Genomic DNA, 18,901 nt, shown 5'->3' with positions numbered 1-18,901 from the left:
TTTTTTTGTGTGTGTCTGTGTGTGTGTGTGTGTGTGTGTGTGTGGTGGGGGGATCGTTGGGGATATTTTTAATTTTAAAAATATTTTTTTAAAAATTTTTTTCAAAAAATTATTTTTAATTTTGCTGGTTGGTTTTTCCAGCCCCTGGGCTGGCAACCTCTTTTGTAAATCCACTTTTTTTTTTTTCCCTCCACCCATTTCCCCCTCCTCTCCCTGCAACAAGGACATTTCCCAGCCTAAAGCGGGCAGGGCTGGTGCTGCCCATAGTTTTTCAGGGATGTCAGTGCCGGGCAGTGATGGAGAGAGGACGGACAGACAGAAAGGGGGGACAGAACGGATGCAACCCCCACTTTTGGAGTCTGTGAAGCAAAGAGGAAAGGGTGGGTGAGGGAGAGATTCCTCTTGCAGGAGGCAAGGGGAATCCTGTTGACTCCTCCAGGCCCTGCTCTTCTCAAAGCCCTTCAGAAATTGTTTTTTAACACTTATTTAATAATTTTTTTCCCTGCTGGCAATCCTACAGCTCTGCTGCTCTACGGTGCATTAGAGAACCAATGGACCAGCTCCTGCCCTTAGACCTCTAGAAAAGCCTGCTTTTGCTAAAAACAAAGAGCCCCCTCCCCCTGAAAATTAAAAAAAAAAAAAAAGAAAAATAATTAAAAAAACCCCCCAAAATAAAACCTTACAAAACTTAAAAATGGGGCGTTAGTTTTGTTACCGATATATTAATTCTAAAATTAACGAGCGCCGTGGCCCCCCCAGGCCGGGCCAGCCCCTCCTGGGTGAAACGGGGTGGGGGAAAACTCCAAACAAATCCCAAACAAAATTCCCAAAAATTCCAAAATCCAAATCCCCTCTCTCTGCCTGTGTTAGTCCACCTGGAGGGAGAGCGTTGGCGGGGGAGGCGATGGAATAAGGCAGAGGCTGCGGGGTGGAGGGAGCCCTCCCCGTGCCCCTCCCGGCTGACAGCTGGGGGGCCCGGGGGGGTCTTTGGTTTGTGCCCTGCCCTGCTGGGGGTCCGGGGGCGCCGGGGGGGTTACATTCGTCGGGCGGTGCTGGCGGGAGCCTCACTTGCTGTGCTGCTGCGAGGCCGCGGCTCCCTGAGCGTGTTTGTGCTCCTGCTGCTTCACCTGCTGCACGATTTCCCTGATCTTGCGCTGGGCGGTCTGGGGGGAGGCAGAAATGGGGGTCAGGGGGCACCACCGGCAGCTCTGCCCCCCTCCCCGAGCCATGACAGCATCACAACCACAACAGCTTTTAACCCCAGGAAGCCCGGCTGTAATTAAAGCTGGGGTTTAGCTTGTTCTTCCATTGCTCCATGGCCTCAATTTTGGGGTGTCACCCCCCAGCAGCCAGGAGCCAAGGGTGTGGTACGTGCACCCAGGTGGGATGGGGGAGCCCACTCCCACCCAGTGGGCAAGACAGATTTTGGCTAAACTGAGGAAAACTTTAATTTTAAAGCAGCCAAACCTCCTTTATAATTTCTGGCCTCATAAACAAGCTGCTCATAGACTCACAGGATTACTGAGTTGGAAGGGACCCACAAGGGTCATCCAGTCCAACCCTCGGCCCTGCACAAGCCCAGCCCCAAGAGTCACCCCCTGTGCCCCAGAGGATCAGCCAAACCCTCCTGGAGCTCTGGCAGCCTTGGGGCTGTGCCCACTGCCCTGGGGAGCCTGGGCAGTGCCCAACCACCCTCTGGGGGAAGAACCTTTCCCTGAGATCCAACCTGAGCCTGCCCTGACACAGCTCCAGCCATTCCCTGGGTGCTGTCCCTGGTCCCCCCAGAGCAGAGCTCAGTCCCTGCCCCTCCTCTGCCCCTGCCCAGGCAGTTGGAAGTGCAGTGAGGTCTCCCCTCAGCCTCCTCTTCTCCAGCTGAACACACCAAGTGCCCTCAGTGTCCTCCCACGGCTCCAAATCAAGGCCCTTCCCCATCCTCGCTGCCTCCTTTGGACACTCTCTGATGGCTTCAGATCCTTCTTACACTGCAGTGACCATAACTGCCCAGAAACCTCCCAGATCAGGGCAGCAGGATGCTCAGGGAACGAATGCTGTGCTTGGTGGCTTTCCTTAACCTGGCTGGGAGTGCCAGAAAAGCCACGGCCACGTGGCCAAACCTCACCTGACTGGCAAAGAAATGCCCGATGATTTTGACGACGACCTCGTCGTTCTCGTCCGGGGTTTGGTCCCGCGGCACAATCACTTCTGCACTCGTTAAATTCTGCAGCTCATTCACCTGGAGAAAAGGACACAGATCCAGGTTTTGCCGTGGAAGAGCCAAAATCCTCCGTTGCCGGTGCCACCCCCAGCTCCGAGCCGGCACATGGCACTGGGAATGCCGTGGGTCACACCCCGTCCCCCTCAGCCACCATGAAGAGCCACCTCCAGGGACTGAGACATTGCTGGGATCACGGAGCACCTGGACAGGTTGATGGGACATGGGGGACACCCAACTCTGTCCCACTGGGACAGGTGGGAGCACCCCCACACCCCCCACCTACCGTCTTGCCGCCTTTGCCGATGACGCGGCCGGCAGCGAAGGAAGGCACCTTGATGTGGGCTTCGAGCTTCACCTCCTCCTTCGGGTTAAAGAAGTTTTCCTCCTTCAGCTTCCCGAATATTCGTCCCTGGGCCTGCAGAGGGGACAGAAGAAGGGAAGTAAAACCAGCGGTGCCTGCCGTGCCCTCCCTCCCCATGGGTGATGATGTGCCACCAGCACCAAAGTCGTGGTCCCAAGCCATGAGCCCCCTTGGCACTCAGAGGGTGGCAGCACAGCGGGGACCGCAGGGATGCCCTCGCTGTGTCCCTGCCCATGTCCTCACCCAGCACCCACCCCACAGCCAGCACACCTTGAACTGAGCCTCGGGTGGCCCCGTGATGATCACCATCCGCTCGCTGGCGTCCGGACCTTCTGCTGGGGCGATCTGGGAGGGAGTGGGAAGGACTGTGAGTGGGACTCCCTCCTCGGGCAAGACCACCCCTAAATGGGATGTCCCCCCCATGCAAGGACATCCCCCCCATACAAGGACATCCCCCCATCCGTGCAGGAGTGACAACCAGGCTGCAGGGCTGGGTTTCTACTAATTTGGGGAGTAAAACCACCCCCCAAGGGCTCCCATTCTCTGCCCTCAATAGCAGGAAGGGGAAACTGAGGCATGAAGGCCCCAGGTAACCCCTGCAGAGCCCTGCTCACCTTGATGGAGGCACCAGCAAACCGTGCCAGCTGCTTGATGTGCTGCCCCTTCTTGCCGATGATGGCCCCCACCGCCTGCGTCGGGATGAACAAGTTCACCACCTCCTGCTCCGGCAGCTGGAAGGGACACAGAGAAGCCAGAGGGTCAGGGGATCAGATGGATCAGGGGGTGGCCTCCCCACCCCAGCATGCCAGGGTTGAGGAGGAGCTGGGTTGGGCTGGGTTGGTGCGGGTTGAGTTGGGTAAGTTCTGGGAGTTGGGTTGGGTTGGGTCGAGGTGCTGGCACCTACCTTGGTTTTTTGCCTGCCCTGGCCACACACCCCCCCCCCTCCCAGGGTGCTCAAGTGAAGACCTCATGGAGGGAGGTGCTGGGGCACTTTTGGGGTGCTGATGGGGGAGGGGCACTTACAGGGTGCTGGTGGGGGAAGGTGCCGGCCGGAGAGGCTCCGTACAGACCCGACACGTAGGCTGAGGAGCCCTGTGGTGGGAGAGGAAACAGGGTCAGTGACATCAGTGACATCCCCAAGGTGCCAGCCCCTTCCCAGCCCCATCCCAGCCACCCCTAGTACAAGTGAGAAGAGCAGTGTGCCACCACCATGAGCCTGGTGGGGACTCAGGGACCACCTCTCACCCCCTGAGACCCCTCTGAGACTGTGGGTGCACCCAAGGGTGTAAAAGGGTGAGCTACAGCCTGGATGCTGTGCTTCTGGTCCAGCACAAAGGGGCTGGGAGGCGGTGGGAGCTCTCAGTTAACCCCAGTTCCTCCCCACTGCTGTTTTTTTGGCCATGTCCTGCTGATGGAGTGGCCACAACCCTGGAAAGCCTCTTGGCTGTGCTGCAACCACCACTGGTCCCCTGTGGAGAAGGTGGGGGTTGGGGAGAACTGAGCAAAACGTCTGCTTTGGCTCTGATTTCCACCCCCATTGTCCCTCTCCAGTTCCAAGAGAGGGAAAAGCAAAGGCTGAAGATGTTCTCCCAATACCCAGGCTGGGAGCAGGGAGAAAGCAGAGGGCCTCTCCATGGCCAGAAGGAAGGACTGCATGCCAGCACCCCACCCCAACCCAACTCAACCTCTTCTGTGTCTCAAATCCATCAGACATTTCTCCTGGCAACAGACACAACTCCCTCCCACTCTGGGGGGCATCAACAGGTCATCTCCCACCCAGCCAGGGTGGCCCCCACTTCTCAGCCTCCCCCATTCACTGTGAAACTCCTTTCTCATCCTCCATCCTTGCCCAGTCTCTAGACCTCCACATTTTTGTCTTACTATAAATAAACAGGGTCGATTTCCAAGAGGAAATTGCTCCTCTTGGCCTCACTAGGGGGACTTAAAACAGGACATGCAAAGCTTTGGGGTGAAGGACCCCACACCAAACGCTGCCCTTCAGAAGCCTGCCCAGACCCTCCCCATCACACCCACAAATACTTCCCACAAGCTGATGTCTCCCAACATACAGGGAGGACATCCTCCCTGCCATGGGCTGGCACAGACACACCAATTGACCCTCCTGGTGCCCTCCAGAGCCACCACAGCCCCCCTCACCCTCCCTGGCACTCACCGTCCTCCTGCGCCCACTCTGCTGCTGCCATCGCCAGGGAGAGAAAACAGCACAAGTCAATTAACCCACAACTTGGAATAAACTCTTCAGAGACTAACAGAGACAGTCCACAGCCCCTGGGGGACCCAAGGGTGCTCTGCAGATGCTGCTGGATGGACTTTCTCCATCAGCACTTTGGCCACCGTGGTCTCTGGGCACTGGACCATTGCTGCCCACATGGGACCTCAGGGGTTTTGAAGATCCTTCCCCAGGTCTCAGCACCCCATGAACAAGGAAAATGCCTCCCTATGAGGTGGGGTGGAGATTGGCTCCCTGCAAGCACAACCCCTGTGTGCCAGGGCAGGGATCCAAGGTGATCCTTTGTTGGTGGATGCACAGGGTGGGCTGCTCGTCCCCTGCACATCCTGTGACCACACCAGGGGACTCAGGTGGCCACCAAGACCAGACCCACAGGGCACAACCCAGCCCACACCAACCCAGTGGTGGGCTTGGAGTCCGGACTGAAGAGCACCCGCAAGGTTCTTCCACACTCTCTTCAGACACTGACCCCCGAGACACAGCTAGTCCTTAAACACGTGGAACCAAGCTCAGCACAACACAGGGATCTTCCCAGGAGCTGAATCCAAGGAAGGATAAGCCACCTTCATTCCCTGTCCTCTCCACTCTGCTGCCAAGACAGCATCCTCCCCAAATGGCCAAGAGTCAGAGCTCCCACTCAAGGCTCCTGCAGTTCCAGTGACCACCCAAAGCCAACAGCTCCAGCAGGACGCTCCAGACACCACTCTGCCCCCAGGAACACACCCCCACACCCCAAAGCCTCCCACACTTACTGCAAAGGGGTGGTAGGGGGTGGCAGCTGCAGCCCCTCGGGCCCCTGGGGCGGATGGGAGCATGGACAGCCCTGTGGAGAAGATGCCCAAGGCGTTGAGGTTCAGTCCTGGGATCAGGTTGGCTTGTTGCTGGGAAAACAAAGAGGTGGAGAGAGGTGTGAAAGGCAGAGTGGGGGTTTTGGGCTTCTCACCCCTCTGTGGGTGTGATGGGTGAGGGCCAACCAACCCTTGTCATAACATATTGACCCTCTCCCCTCCAGTTTTCTTCTGGCCACCTCAGTGGAGCGGGAGCATCCCAGGGGGAAGGCTGGAGCTTACATTGACAGCCACCACGTCGTTCTCGTAGGCCTCTCTCAGCTTCTTCATGATCTCCACCTCGGCATGGGAACAGGCCTCCGTGCTGCCCTTCACCGTGATGGTCCGCTCGGGGTTGTAAATGGTCAAATCCTGCAAACTGCCCGCAGGGAAACCCGGACACGCCGTTACATTCTTCCTCCGGGGCAAGAAAAGCCCCAGGAAAACTCAAATCAAAGCTGAGGGTTCCTCCCTAAGACAGATTCCACACATCCCCCCCTCTCCTGGCCCAGCGCCACCATCCACCTGGGCTGAGGAATGTCCACCTGAGATGGGAATGTACATGGAAGGACACAACTGCTCTGTTTTCTGGCTCTAGCACAGCCCATCCCATGCTGGATGGAAGGAGGTGGCTTGGTGTTCACCAGGACTTCACTGAATCATGAAATTCCAGAATGGTTTGGGTTAGAAGGGACCTTAAAGCCCATCCAGTGCCACCCCCTGCCATGGGCAGGGACACCTTCCACTAGCCCAGGTTGCTCCAAGCCCTGTCCAACCTGGCCTTGGACACTTCCAGGGATCCAGGGGCAGCCACAGCTTCTCTGGGCAACCTGTGCCAGGGCCTCCCCACCCTCACAGAGAAGAATTCCTTCCCAATATCCCATCTATCCCTGCCCTCTGGTAGTGGGAAGCCATTGCCCTTGTCCTGTCACAGGAACTTACGGGGAGATGGTGATCTTCGTGCCCGTGTCCTGCTCAATCTTCTTGAGGTTGCGGCCCTCCTTGCCAATCAACCTCCCCACCAGGCTGTTGTGTGCCAGGATTTTCAAGGGAATCTCTTCTGCTCTAAAACGGATTCAAAAATAAAATCCAAAGGTCCGTCTGGCCAGGAAACTCATTTCCAGGCAGGGGCACTACGGACGCGGTGGAAGGAGCAGAAGAAACACCACCGTTTCAAACCACCACCCGTCTGGCTGAGCCCGCAGCACTCACGATTTAGTTTCATCAGCCTCCTTCTGCATGATATCCAGGATCATGCGACAGGCTTCGGAGCAGCCCTCCGGCGTGGCGTGGATGGTGATGGGCTTTTCGGCGGCGCCAGCGTTCTCCTTCCGGTGGATGTCGACCCTACGGAGAAACAACCGGCAGAGAGGAGCCCCCTGAGATGGGTCTGGCGGCACACAGAGGTTTTCGAGAGCTCAGGAGCTGAGAAAAAATCATTTCAACACTTGCTCAAGCTTTGGGGTGAACCTGGGTCTCAGGTGCATCTGCCACCACCTGGCTCATGCAAGCCCAGGTCGTGTTTGGTTTCGGGTGCTTTGGACCAGACCTGGGCTATGTTTGCCTTTAGGACACGAGGTCCCCGGGAGCTGAGGGGTGTCACAACGTCAACCAATGCATCGAGGAGGCAGAACAAACCCTCAACAGCTCAAAGCCCTGAGCCACCTGCCTATCCTCTCTGATGCCAATCCCACTCGGAGCCAGAGACCGGGTCAGGGGTCTCCAGAGGTCCCTTCCGACCTCCACCTCTCTCTGCACAATACCCGAGGCTGTCCAGCGACCACGTCCTTCGGGACAGAGAGAACTTACCCGTGGGCAGGGTCTGTCCCAACACGGAGGCAACACGTCAACAACAGCGCTGGTACTCACGCCCTCCCTCGGGAGAGCAGCAGTCCCTCCCGTGCGCCCGGCGGGACCTGCTCTCCTCCTCTGGTCCTCCCTCAGCTCATGGCGGGGAGGCGGAACGCGCCTCCAGCTCGCTCCTCACGCTCAACCGTACCTGGCAAAGGCCCTGAGAGAGAGGGAGAGAGGAAAGCAGGGTAGGAGACTCCCGCACTTCAACCACGCGTCCTGGAGAGCAGGGGGAAGCGACCTCTCCGTCTTCTCCGCGCGAGGCCGCGCGCTCTTCCCGCCGCAGAATGACGGACGCCATGCAGCTGTCCTGCCACGGGCCACCACCGTGTGTCCCTGTCACTGCCGCAGCCAGGGCCACATCTTCTGAGTAGGGGCGGCAGTGGCCGCTCAGCCCCTCGGTGAATCCCACCGGTGCTCGGCTCTGACGAGGCAGAGCCTCCGGTCACGTCTCCGAGGTCTCCGTCCCGACTGGGGTCACTCCTGGTGTCGCTGTGTGTGCCAGGCCAAGGCCTGTGGGGCAGAGTCACCCCCATCCGTGGGGGAATGGTGTGGGGTCCCGGTGGGTTTGCACAGGTCAACTCTTCCATGAGCTCCTGAGCCAGCGCGTCGGAACGTGAGCAGCGGAGGGTGAGCCAGGTAAGGCTGGGGGAGCTGAGATAAGGGCAGAGCCAACTCCACCAGCTCCACAGGGACCTCAGAGTGGTTCCATCCAAGCGATGAGTAGGGAGTGAAAACAGAGTGTGATCCCCTTTGTAGGCTCCATCTCTCCGGATCTCCCACGGCTTCAGCCAGAGCTGCTCGGGCAGGAAGCTGGTCCTGAGTGGACTGTGCAAGGAGGTGATGGGGACACCGGCACTGCTGAGCTCTCCCTGCCCTTGGTCACATCTACAGCCCGTGGTGACCCTGCTGTGTGCTGTGTGACACCCCTGAGGCGCTCCCAGCCGTGCAGCTCTGTCAGGTTGGTTTGCAGGATCTGTTCCCAGCAGGCACAGGGACACCCTGCCTCCCCCTTCGCCGGGGACAGGGCAAGAACATCACAAGGGGCCACACAAGGCAATCACAGACCAAGCTGATGCTCCCAGTTAGGGGGAACCCATGAGGATCCCAACAAACCCCACACACGGGAGCCAGGCAGCTCCTTGAACCCACGAGCAGCCGAGGCTGGTGGAGGTGGGGACACAGCTGAGCCTCTGCCCTGGAGAAGGACCAAGCACCAGGGAAGGGCTGAATGGAGGCACTGAGGTGATGAGGACCTTGGACAATCCCCAGAGAGAGGCACGAGCCAAGTTTCTGGCTGACCAAGCCATCCCAGACCTGGGTGTGAGGCATGAGCTCCCTTTGCAGAGGGAAGATGTGACGCCAGGAAGGGGCTGCCGTGTTCGAGGCATGTCCCACCCCAAAGGGCTGGAGAAGGGAGAGCTCTGGACTTTCCAGCACATCCCAGTGCCACTGCTGCACAGCTCCATTCCAATGGGAGGATGGGGAAGGGGACCCTCAGCACCCTCACCCCATCACCAGGAGCTGCAGGAAGGGGCGACCAGGGATGGTGGGACAGGGACAGGGCAAGTTTGCCCATGGTGTAGCAGGAAAAGCCTCCAAGACACCTCACAGGGGTCTGGGAATGCTTCAGGGAGTGGTGGCCATGAGGGACAGCCCTCTCCAGGTGGACAATACGGTGTTCATGCAGGGTTATCCTGTTAGCCATGGTCCTCTCCTCACTGAGTTCCAGGGGCTGTGGAAGGTCATCTGGTGGGGTGGGCTCTTGGCCTGGGCTTCTTCGTGGGAGAAGATGGCTCAGCTGGGGGACAGTTTTGTCCCCTGGAGCTCAGGAGCACCTCTGGGATCACTGCGTGTGCAGCCGGGGGGTGAAGTCCGATGTGACCAGAAGAATCCAGAACCCAAGGTTGCTTTGGGTAGGAGCAGGGGCTGGACATCACTCAGGGTGGCCTGAGCAAGGACACAGCTGTGGGATGACACCCCAAACTGAAGGAAAGGGTCTCCTGAGACTGCCCAGGACGGGTGCTTGAGGTCCTCTTTGCCCAAGGCTGGAGTGGAAGTGGTGGCACACGGTCTCTGTGGGTAGGTCAGGAGAGGGGGCGAGCACGGAGCGTGGCCTTCCTCCAGGGCACTGGGTCTTCAGGGCAGGCACAGGGAGCTAATCCATAAGGAAGGACAATTTCATGGCAGAAACTGCCCCAGGCAGCAGCGTTTGGCCTCGTGATCAGGAGAAACCAGCACCTTCCCACTCTTCACCAGGCTCAGGGCTTGGAAAGGGCAACTTCCAGTCTTGGGTGGTGGGGACACAGCTACCCCTGCTGTTCATCCCACCAGGACTCACCTGGAGAAGGGCTTGTGGCCAACAGGGACCAGCTCACAGCCACCAGGTGGCCCTGCCCGAGGGCCAGCCGGGCTCCAAGAGCTCCTCTCTCCCTACTCATCTGCCCCCTTTCCATACAAACCTCTTCCTGCCAACCCAATGCCGGGGTCTGGATCGTCTTCCTACCTCCGGCTGCGCTACTACCAAATAATTTGCCTCTAAAAGCTCCTCTGAGAACTAGGATGTTGTTATGGGACAGGAGTCCTACGTCCCATGGGATCACTGGGTTTGGGATGATGAGCATGGGAGAAGGCAGCTTTGGGTTAGACACAAACACACCTGGGCAGGAACAAACCATGCAGGAAAACCATGCGGAGGATCAGCGGTGAAATCAAGGAGGACAGCGACAAGAGAAACATGGAAAACTTTGGCAAGACAAATCCCCCTTTTTGTTCTTTCCTTCTTTTTTTTTTGAAAACAGAAATGTTAAAAAAAATGTTAATTGCTAAAAAAAGGCTTCCAACAGTTACAAAGCCTGTCCTTCTCATGGCAGTGCTCCCACGGTGTCCCCTTTCCCCCTACAACAGTTCTAGCCCATATGGGATGCTCATCCCATATGATTATGATCCCATTGATGAGCAAATCCCGAGGGCAAGGACCACTGCACTGAGGATTCCCCTCTGGGATTTTAACCCCAAACTTTCCATTTCTCCCTAAAGCCTCATCCCCAGCTGCTTTCATGAGGCTTTAGGAACTCATTCCTGGCCTTTTCCAACGTGCATCCCCCTCCTGCTGCACCGAGACCACCCTGGCCAGCAGGAATGGTTCAGGATTTGAGTTCTGCCACCATCCCCTGAAGGCTGCACCCCAAGGAATCGGCACTGGCCGGCACTCCAGAGCCCCGAGTGCAGGGAGGACCCCAAGCTGGGACCTGCAGCACCCTACAGAAGGAAACAAAACCATTGGAAGTACTTACTTGGACTGGGTTTGCTTAGTAAGGTTCTTTATGGTCAAGCCCTCCTTTCCTATGATCGCACCAACAAACTGCGTGGGCACCAGCATCCGCAGTGGGAACTCGAGCTGTTTGGGCTGCGAGGAGCCCCCCGGGGAGGAGCCCCGCTCCCTGGAAGAGTGGCCCCCGCGGCGGGATCGCTGGGGGGGCGGAGGGGAGCTCACCTCTTCATCCGGGATGTAGGAAATCTTGAAGGAATAGTTCTCAAACTGGTGGTCGCTCAGCTTCTCTATGGCTCTGCAAGGCAGGGACACGCGCAGGGTGCTGAGGGGCTCCCCGGGGACGGGCACCCCACCAGCTCTCCCCCAGAGTCTGGTAGTCCATGGCCCCTCCCCAGTCCTCAGCTTCTCCCTCCCCGGTTTGGAGAAGGTGGCCATGGGAAGCCAGAGCCCCTCCCTTTTCCCATGAGGAGCAAGTCCCACAGCGTGGTGGGACATCATCCCCTCCCACGTGGCTGATGCTGGAGCTGGCACACAGCTCATGTCCCCAGCAGAGGTGGGATGGCAGCCTGGGGACCTGCCCCTTCACCTGGGAACCTACTCCTGGGCAAAGTACTTCCCAGAAACAGCCTCACAGGCTTTTTGGACATGGAAAAGGTGATAGAGCAGCTCTGAGCAACCACCACAGCTCCAGGGAGAGGGATGTAGCACGTGGTGCCCCTTTTTAGGAAATCCCAACTCCCTTCCTTGCAGGACAAGGCTGGGGGCAGCACCCAGACTCTCCATGCCCCAGCCCCTCCTCGGTGATGCTCAGCTGTGCCCAGTGTCTGCCATGACCCCACAAAGTGGTGGTGGCTCCAACCATACTCCATCCCTCCCTCTACCACATCCCACTTTAGCTGTGGATGGACCACAACAAAGCAGCTCCTTGCCAAGCCTGAAACCCACGCCCACTGAGGACTTCTGCAGCTTCACCATCCAAAAAAGCCTCTTATCCCAAAGTACCAAGCACTGCTGTCTTGGGGAAACTCTTCTGTTTTCCTTTTTTGCCACACATCCCAAGGCCATGGTGGGATTTTTGGGGCTGTCTAATGCAGGGTCAGGCGTTGGACTAGATGATCATTGTGGGTCCCTCCCAGCTCAGGAGATTCTATGATCCTGCCAAGGCTGGAGGCACAAGGAGGACTCTGCTCTGCCCTCCTGGACCAGGAGATCACTCTCCCCATCTCTGTCCTTGCTTATCCAACACCACGATGGGTCAGCACAGATGACAAATTGGTGGAACATCCATCAACAAATGGACTCACAAAGGCTCTTAGTTGCCTGGGATCTGCCTGGCTCTCGGTCCTACCAAAAACACCCCGGCCACTAATTAAGGAATATCTCACTGTTTACTCATAGCTTACACAGAGCTGGTCCCTACAAGCCTAGACCAAAGCATTTTGCTTGAAATAGTCCTTCCACTTCAGAAATAACTCCTAATTTGTATTTTTTCCTCTCTGCTGGCTATGATAAACCTTTCATCATGTCTCCACACGGCCTCCTCGGGTCCTGCCGGCCTCCTGAAGCTGTTCCTGGTGGGGGACATTTCTCTGAGACTCCTTGGCACAACAGGTAGGTGATTCACCCTCAGCTGCTCCCCTGCTCCTGCAGACACCAACCATGGGCCTCCAGGATCCCTCTCACCTCCTCCACCCACCCATCCATCCACCCCTCTCTTGTCCATGGCAAAAGAACTTTCAGAAGCCAACCAGGTGGTTCCTCTTGACAGGAGGTGACAGTCTCTGCGTATTTTGGTTTCCAGCTCGGCTTTTCTCACTCTCCCATCACCACCACATTTCTTCACCATCTCTGCCATCTCCTTCACCACCTTCAGCAGCTCTAACTGGGTGGTCACACTGGTGATTAATCTGGTGCATTCCCTGTTTTGGCCTGGATTTCCAACCGGGGAAGACAAACTCCTTATCTGACCTGACCCTCAGTTTTCCACTTTGCTGCCTGAAGACAAGGCCACTGAGCCATGGCAGAGAACCCTGCAGGAAGGACAGTGTCCAAAGGGAATTGCACGTCCAGGAGACAAGGAGAGAAGGCCCCTTGAAGGGACAACCACAGGGCTGATGGCCACAGGAAACCCCATCTCCCATCAGGGGAGAAGGCAGGAGACAGCCCAGCAGTGGGACAACTTAGACAGAAGACAAGATGCCTGGGATTCCTCAGGAAAAGTCTGGGTGGTGTGAAATTATGGACAAAGCTAAACAAAGCCCACTCACACTTTTGCCTCTTCCTTGGTCGCGTAGGTCACGTTGACAACGGCTGTTTCTGTGTCTGTGTTCACTGGGGGAGCAAGAGGAGGACAGTTAGAGCAGGGAGGGAGAGAGGTCACTGCTGCTCCCAGCACACTCCAGAGGGGGGACACAGCTGGGGACAGTGGGACGGGGATGCCTGGCACTGCTGTACTTCCCCCCAGCACAAGGACAGGGCTGGAACAAGACCAGAAGGTGCCAAGCTGGATCCAAGCAGGACACCTGGCTGGACAGCCCCAGTCCATCAGTGGACCCCAAACGACAGTCAGTTCGTTTTTACAGGTCAGGGACCAGGAGAATCCCTGGGGATGGAGGATGGATGGCCCATGCCATCCCACCACGGGATGGGTGGCCCCACCTCTGCCAGCAGGGCTTGGGTCCAAAAGAAAAACCAGTTCAGCCCAGTACTACTGGGATAATTAGGTTTCACCCCAGTGGGTTTCCTTTTCCTGTGGTGTGGGCAGAGCCAGGGAGCAGCGCTGGGAATTTTGCAGGGCTGAGGACCATGCTGGGCCATCTTACCTTGCTCTACGTTCTCCACCGTCCCGTACTGAGCTAACAGGCCATCCAGCACCTGGGGAGAGCAGCAAACCGGGTAGGTGAGGCCCCAGACAGGCAGGGGAAGAGCCCACTCCCCCCACAAACACCCTCCAACATCGCCCAACTGCTTAAATGCCTTCACCCACCTGCATCCCACCATCCCAAAGATGCCCTGCCACTCAAAGCTGCCCCACAACTCCGTGACCCACAGACAGGCAGGAGCTGGGGCCCAGTTCATGCTCCCTCCTGGGGTTACTGGGAGGGTAAAAGGTGGCCCATGGGCAGACCACATGCTCCAACAGCACAGCTCGTGCTGATGGAGGGGGAGATGAACGGGATGTTTTTAGGATCGGCCACTTCTTACCTCCCACTGTAGGTGGGGGGGGATATTTCGGATCTGGATCTTCCTGCTCCTGCAAAGACAAAGCCCTGGGTTAGGGTCTGCAGGTGCCCCACAGCAGAGGGAACAGCCTCTCTGGGAATCACATGGCAGCTGGGGAGAGCTTTCCGAAGCATCCCGCTTCCCCACGCCGAGCCAGGGCAGCTCATCCCCAGGGAAAGAGCTTCTCCCAGCTTTGCCCCGGTCACCCTGCCGGGGCTGGAGCTGTCTCCAGAATGCTCCCTCCTCATGCTGGCTGTCAGGTTTCCAAGGAAACCTCCTGAAAGGAGCCTCTGCAGAGCCATGGCCGCACAGGGAGGCTGGGATGCAGGGACACCCCTGACCACGCTGCCCTGGGCTGGGGGCTGGGTGGGGACAGGACCCCCAGCCCCACCACAGCCAGCCCTGCTATCCCTTGAGGGGGCTCTCCAAACACATATCCTGCTATGTCCACCACTTCCCAGCAACGTGGGGCTGCTTTCCTTGGGGAAACCTAAATAAATATTCTTGGAGCTGGCCAACACACCCGACCTTCCAACCTGACATGATCGTGTTCCCAATCTGGCCATGGCTGCATTCCCAACCTGGCCGTGGTTGCACTCCAAACCTGGCTGTGGTTGCATTCCCAACCTGGCTGTGACAGCATTCCCAACCTGGCCATGGTTACACTCCCAAGCTCATCACGGAGCAGCCTTGGGGAATGGATGCATAGGAACCACTGCCAAGGCTTCCCATGGCATAACAGCCACCAAACACCTCCCCAGCCTGGCTGTGCTTGGGCAGTGGGGAGTTTTGAGACAGTCCAATCCATGGAGGATCCAACCAAGCCATGAGCTCATCCATGGGCCACCCAGATCAGCATTCCCAATCCTGCTTGTAGTCAGTCAGCTCTGATCAAAGCACTGTCCTATGTTCTCAGCTCTCCCAATACCCAGGATGAGCTTCCTGACAGCTCCCCACACACACACAGCCAGGTTTTGGGAGCTGATCAGCAGCTGGAAGCTGATTTTATGAAGTTTTCCTCTTCCTTGGGATGAGCTTAAGGAGGATGCTTGGAAGGACAGGCACCACCAGCCTCAACACTACGTGGGGACAGGGAAGCAGCTCCAGCTGATGGTCACCAACACCCAGGGGCTTTGGGCCAAATCCTGCAGGACCAGGAGGCAGGAGGAGATGGAAGAAGACATCAACACCCTGATTCCACCAGCAATCTTCAACAGCTGGAAAATGAGACCTTCCAGCTGTGGTCTCTGCTCTCACAGCTCATGGCACAGGAGCATCTTGAGCTCCTGCAAACCATTCTGGTTCTTGGGGTAGTCTGGGGCCAGACACGGCGAGGGAAAGGCAGGGAAAAGGATGTTTCTTGAGATGTGGGCTGTGAGGGTAGGACAAAACCCACAGCTGGTCCCACAAGGACCACGGTCAAGCAAAGAGGGAGGAGGAGGCTCGTATCTCCTGGGGCTGCTCACACAGGGATGGTCAGTGGGACAGCAAACCCTGCACTGGCAGCCAGCTGAGGAGGAGTGCTCAGGAAAAGGGGTTTGACAGGCTCCTGTCCCCAGATGCCACCAGGGATTTCACGGCTGGGAATGCACATGTAAGATCCCTGAGAGGGAAGGAGCAGGATTCATCCCATCCCATCCCCAGCCATCTCCACCCCATGCCATGAAGGAGGACCTGGGAGGGTCCCAGGAAGGGAGACCATGGCAATGATGGGTTCACCAAGAGCCTGAATCTTTCTTCCTGTCCTTGTCACCTGCCCATGGCTGACACTGCTCCCAGTACAAACACTGTGGGGACCATTCCAGTAAACAACAGGTTTCATTTTTAAACCCTCCCAGCACTTCCCAGAGGGGCTATTTTAAGATGCCCAAGTCCAGGCCAGATGTTCAGCTCCAGGGGGACCACTCCTGCCTGCTCCAAGGGATGCATCCCATTCCCAAAATGCCTGGTGACAGGCTGTGAGGCCGCTGTGCCTGAGCAAATCCCAGTGAGCCTCAAACCATTGGAGAGAGCTGGACGCGCTGCCTGGTTACTCCCACCACCTTCCAGGCCCCAAACAATGGGTGGAACCTTCACTGGCCTTATCCCAAGGTGCCACACTCGGCTGCAAGCCAAAGCATCACCACAAACAGCCTCCTCCTGCAGCTTGGGAACCATCAGGATGCCACAGGCTGGGCCAGGGAGGAGCCGCTCTCCCTTTGGGGTTCAGCTGGCTCAGCTCACCCGCCACCAAAGCCCAGCACACAGGGTACTTTGAGGGAGCTCATCCAAGAGAAACCAGCACAGCAGCTGCACACAGTCCCCTGGCCACTCCTGGGAAGCCTCTGCCTTGAACTGAATTGCTCCAAGGCTGTAATTTCCCTACATGTCTCCCAAGGGAGATGCCATGAGAGATGCCAAGGGAGATGCCAGAGCAGCCCAGTCTCCTGAGGTGGTGCTCACCCCTCTGTGCCTGCTACCTACCTCCCCAAACACCCAAACAGAAGGATCACAGCACGGTGCCACGTAACCCCACTTCCCAAAAGGACACTACAACATTCCCACTTCCAATGTCCATCCAAGCTCATGCAGAGCACCTAAAGACACTCAAATGGTGCTCCAAGGTTCCCCCCACCCCCAGGCAGGATTCCCAGCAGCTCATCATCACCACTGACCATTTAAAATAAGGTTATTATTCCCACAGGGTGTATTTTTTATGGCTCTTGTAATTCCCCACTGGGCTGGAGCAGTGCTGGACCACACACAGTCATCACTGATGGAGCGATGGATGTGTGATTTCCAAGGCTGGGGCAGGGACCACTCTCATCCAACACCACTCCCAGGAGGACATGGAGGCAGAAACCCCCTTTATTTTTATTTTAGTTTCATTTTCCTCACTCCTCCCGAAACCTGGGGACTGATTTCCAGGGACAGGACCCCAGCACAGGAGCTTATGACCAGAGGCAGCAGCCACCTATCCCCCAACCAGTTTTGCAGCAGGCTGGTGGGGATTTAAAAAACATAATAAATGTAACAACCACTTCGGGGAAAAACACTTAAATGTGTGATGCAACTGCCACAGCGAGCTGTCCTCGGATAACCTGGAGAGCTGATCCTCCTGTATCACCCTTTGGCTCTGCCCTACCTGCACACCCACCTCGTGCCCAGACCAGGACAAAGTGCCCCGTGGGAACAGAGCACCGTCTTCAAGAGCTAAAGAAACCAGGTTCACCCGTTTTTTTCCCCTTCTAAATTCAACCCAAACAGGTCCTGCTTGGCAGCAGCTCCAGGAGGGAGCATCTCCTTCATCCCAGAGCCGGGTTTTGGGCACCAGCAGCACGCATGGGATCGAGGAGGGAGCGAGGCCGTGGGGTGGGCTCAGGAACTAATCCAGCTGTGTGTCATTTCCTGCATCCATCAGAGCAAAATCATGGGGCTGACATCACAATCCTGAAGGGAAAGGGGATGGAAACCCAGGAAAACCTGCCAGCATCACCCCATGCCACGTGCCCGGGGTCTGCACTTGCTGAAATCAAGCAATAAAACAGAAAATGCCTTAAAACTTATGGTGGGTTCCCCAGAATCAGGTGGATTGAGGGTTTTTTCGGCACATCTCCCTGTTTTCCAGCGTGGCTTCCTGCCCTCCCATAGCTGCCAGGGAAACAGTGGGTAACAACCCCCTCCAAAATCCAGGGACACAGAAGGAGAATAAAAAAGATGAGATGAAGGTGTGAAATGAAAACGAGCCACCAGCTCCCTGCTCAACCTCCACAGGTCCTCCCTGGATCCTCCTATGGATCACTCAGCCATCCCCTGCTCTCCTGCTCCAGAGGGTCTTCACATCCCAAAGTATTTGGGAATCAGAAACTCAATTTCACTGAGCTGGCTTAAATATAAGCCCTGTAATAATACTACGATAATAAAAATATAGTAATATAACAAAATGATAACACAATAACATGAAAAATCATATATAATGGTATATAATTAACATCATGGAATATAATATTCACCACTCTCTGCCCTAAAAAAAGCAGAATTTTTTTCTACTCAAGCTTTAGTATCTTAACTGCATTAAAGCCACAAAGGGATTTTATCGCCTTCCACCTTGGATCGGTGCTGGGGGCTGACAAAACATGGTCTGGCACCTCCTGCTTTCCTGAAAAATCAGTTTTCAAGAGAACTGGTGGGAAAAACCAGAGGGAAAACATGCTGGAAATCAAACAGGAGCCCTGCCTGCTTTATGAAATATTTGTCCCAGGGAAGAAAACATCTACAAAAACAGATTCCCATCATCAGGCACGGACCAAATTCCATCCCAGCTGAATTTTCCAGACCCAGCCACACCGACCAGGCAGGGAAGGAAGTGCCTGTTGGGTTTGTGTCTGCCATTATATATATATAAATATTTTAAGTCTATCAGGGTCATCCTGGACAAGTTTTGCTGCCTCCCAACCCCATCCAGCAGCGGATCTTCCCGAGTTGCTCCGTCAGTGCCAGGTTGGATGAGCATTAAAGGGCTGCCCCAGTTTCAACCAGTTGCCAAGAGCATCGAGGCTGCTCCAGTTCCCTCCCAGCCCAGGCTTTGCCCTGACGCTCTTAAGGAATTAAAATCCGTTGTTGTTAAAGCCCAGCAACCTGCCGAGGGTCGGGAGCACGGGATGGACACAGCCCCGGGAGCTGGGATGTATTAACAATAGGGACGGACGGGAATAACGGCCCATCTGTCACGGCCCGGCCACAGGAAGGGGGGGGAGGAAACAAAAGAGGGTGGGGGAAGAGGAGGGAGGGAAATGAGAAGGTAAAGAAAAAAGAAAGGGGGGGAAAAAGGAGGGGAAAACAGAAAAAAGGAGGAGAAACTGAAAGAAGGGGGGAAAGAGAGAAAGGGGGGAAGAAAGAAGGGGAAAAAAGAAGGAAGGGG

The 18,901-nt window shown here is 56.5% G+C and overlaps 1 protein-coding gene across 2 annotated transcripts in view; it reads right to left on the bottom strand.

Moving 5' to 3' along the window:
- Window positions 1–503: 503 nt before the first annotated feature.
- The window catches only part of IGF2BP2 (insulin like growth factor 2 mRNA binding protein 2), a 23,670-nt gene continuing 5,272 nt past the window's right edge, over window positions 504–18,901 (bottom strand). The window contains exons 3-17 of one of the 2 annotated variants that reach the window (XM_017839101.1): window positions 13,984–14,032; window positions 13,602–13,653; window positions 13,047–13,110; window positions 10,802–11,074; window positions 6,867–7,001; window positions 6,597–6,719; window positions 5,898–6,033; window positions 5,580–5,708; window positions 4,750–4,773; window positions 3,600–3,668; window positions 3,191–3,307; window positions 2,847–2,921; window positions 2,499–2,630; window positions 2,120–2,233; window positions 504–1,163 (exon numbers count right to left, since the gene is read on the bottom strand). In XM_017839101.1, the coding sequence (XP_017694590.1) occupies window positions 1,065–1,163; window positions 2,120–2,233; window positions 2,499–2,630; window positions 2,847–2,921; window positions 3,191–3,307; window positions 3,600–3,668; window positions 4,750–4,773; window positions 5,580–5,708; window positions 5,898–6,033; window positions 6,597–6,719; window positions 6,867–7,001; window positions 10,802–11,074; window positions 13,047–13,110; window positions 13,602–13,653; window positions 13,984–14,032 (1,591 nt within the window). In that variant the 3' untranslated portion in view covers window positions 504–1,064. The remainder of the gene's footprint in view (window positions 1,164–2,119; window positions 2,234–2,498; window positions 2,631–2,846; window positions 2,922–3,190; window positions 3,308–3,599; window positions 3,669–4,749; window positions 4,774–5,579; window positions 5,709–5,897; window positions 6,034–6,596; window positions 6,720–6,866; window positions 7,002–10,801; window positions 11,075–13,046; window positions 13,111–13,601; window positions 13,654–13,983; window positions 14,033–18,901) is intronic. The other variant, XM_017839102.1, reaches the window with a different exon arrangement.

Source organism: Lepidothrix coronata, unplaced genomic scaffold, assembly GCF_001604755.1.
Source record: "Lepidothrix coronata isolate B3197 unplaced genomic scaffold, Lepidothrix_coronata-1.0 Scaffold374, whole genome shotgun sequence".
In the NCBI taxonomy this organism is placed as follows: domain Eukaryota; kingdom Metazoa; phylum Chordata; class Aves; order Passeriformes; family Pipridae; genus Lepidothrix; species Lepidothrix coronata.
Note: the sequence above shows the minus strand (reverse complement) of the source record. Positions and strands in the feature narration are given on the sequence as shown.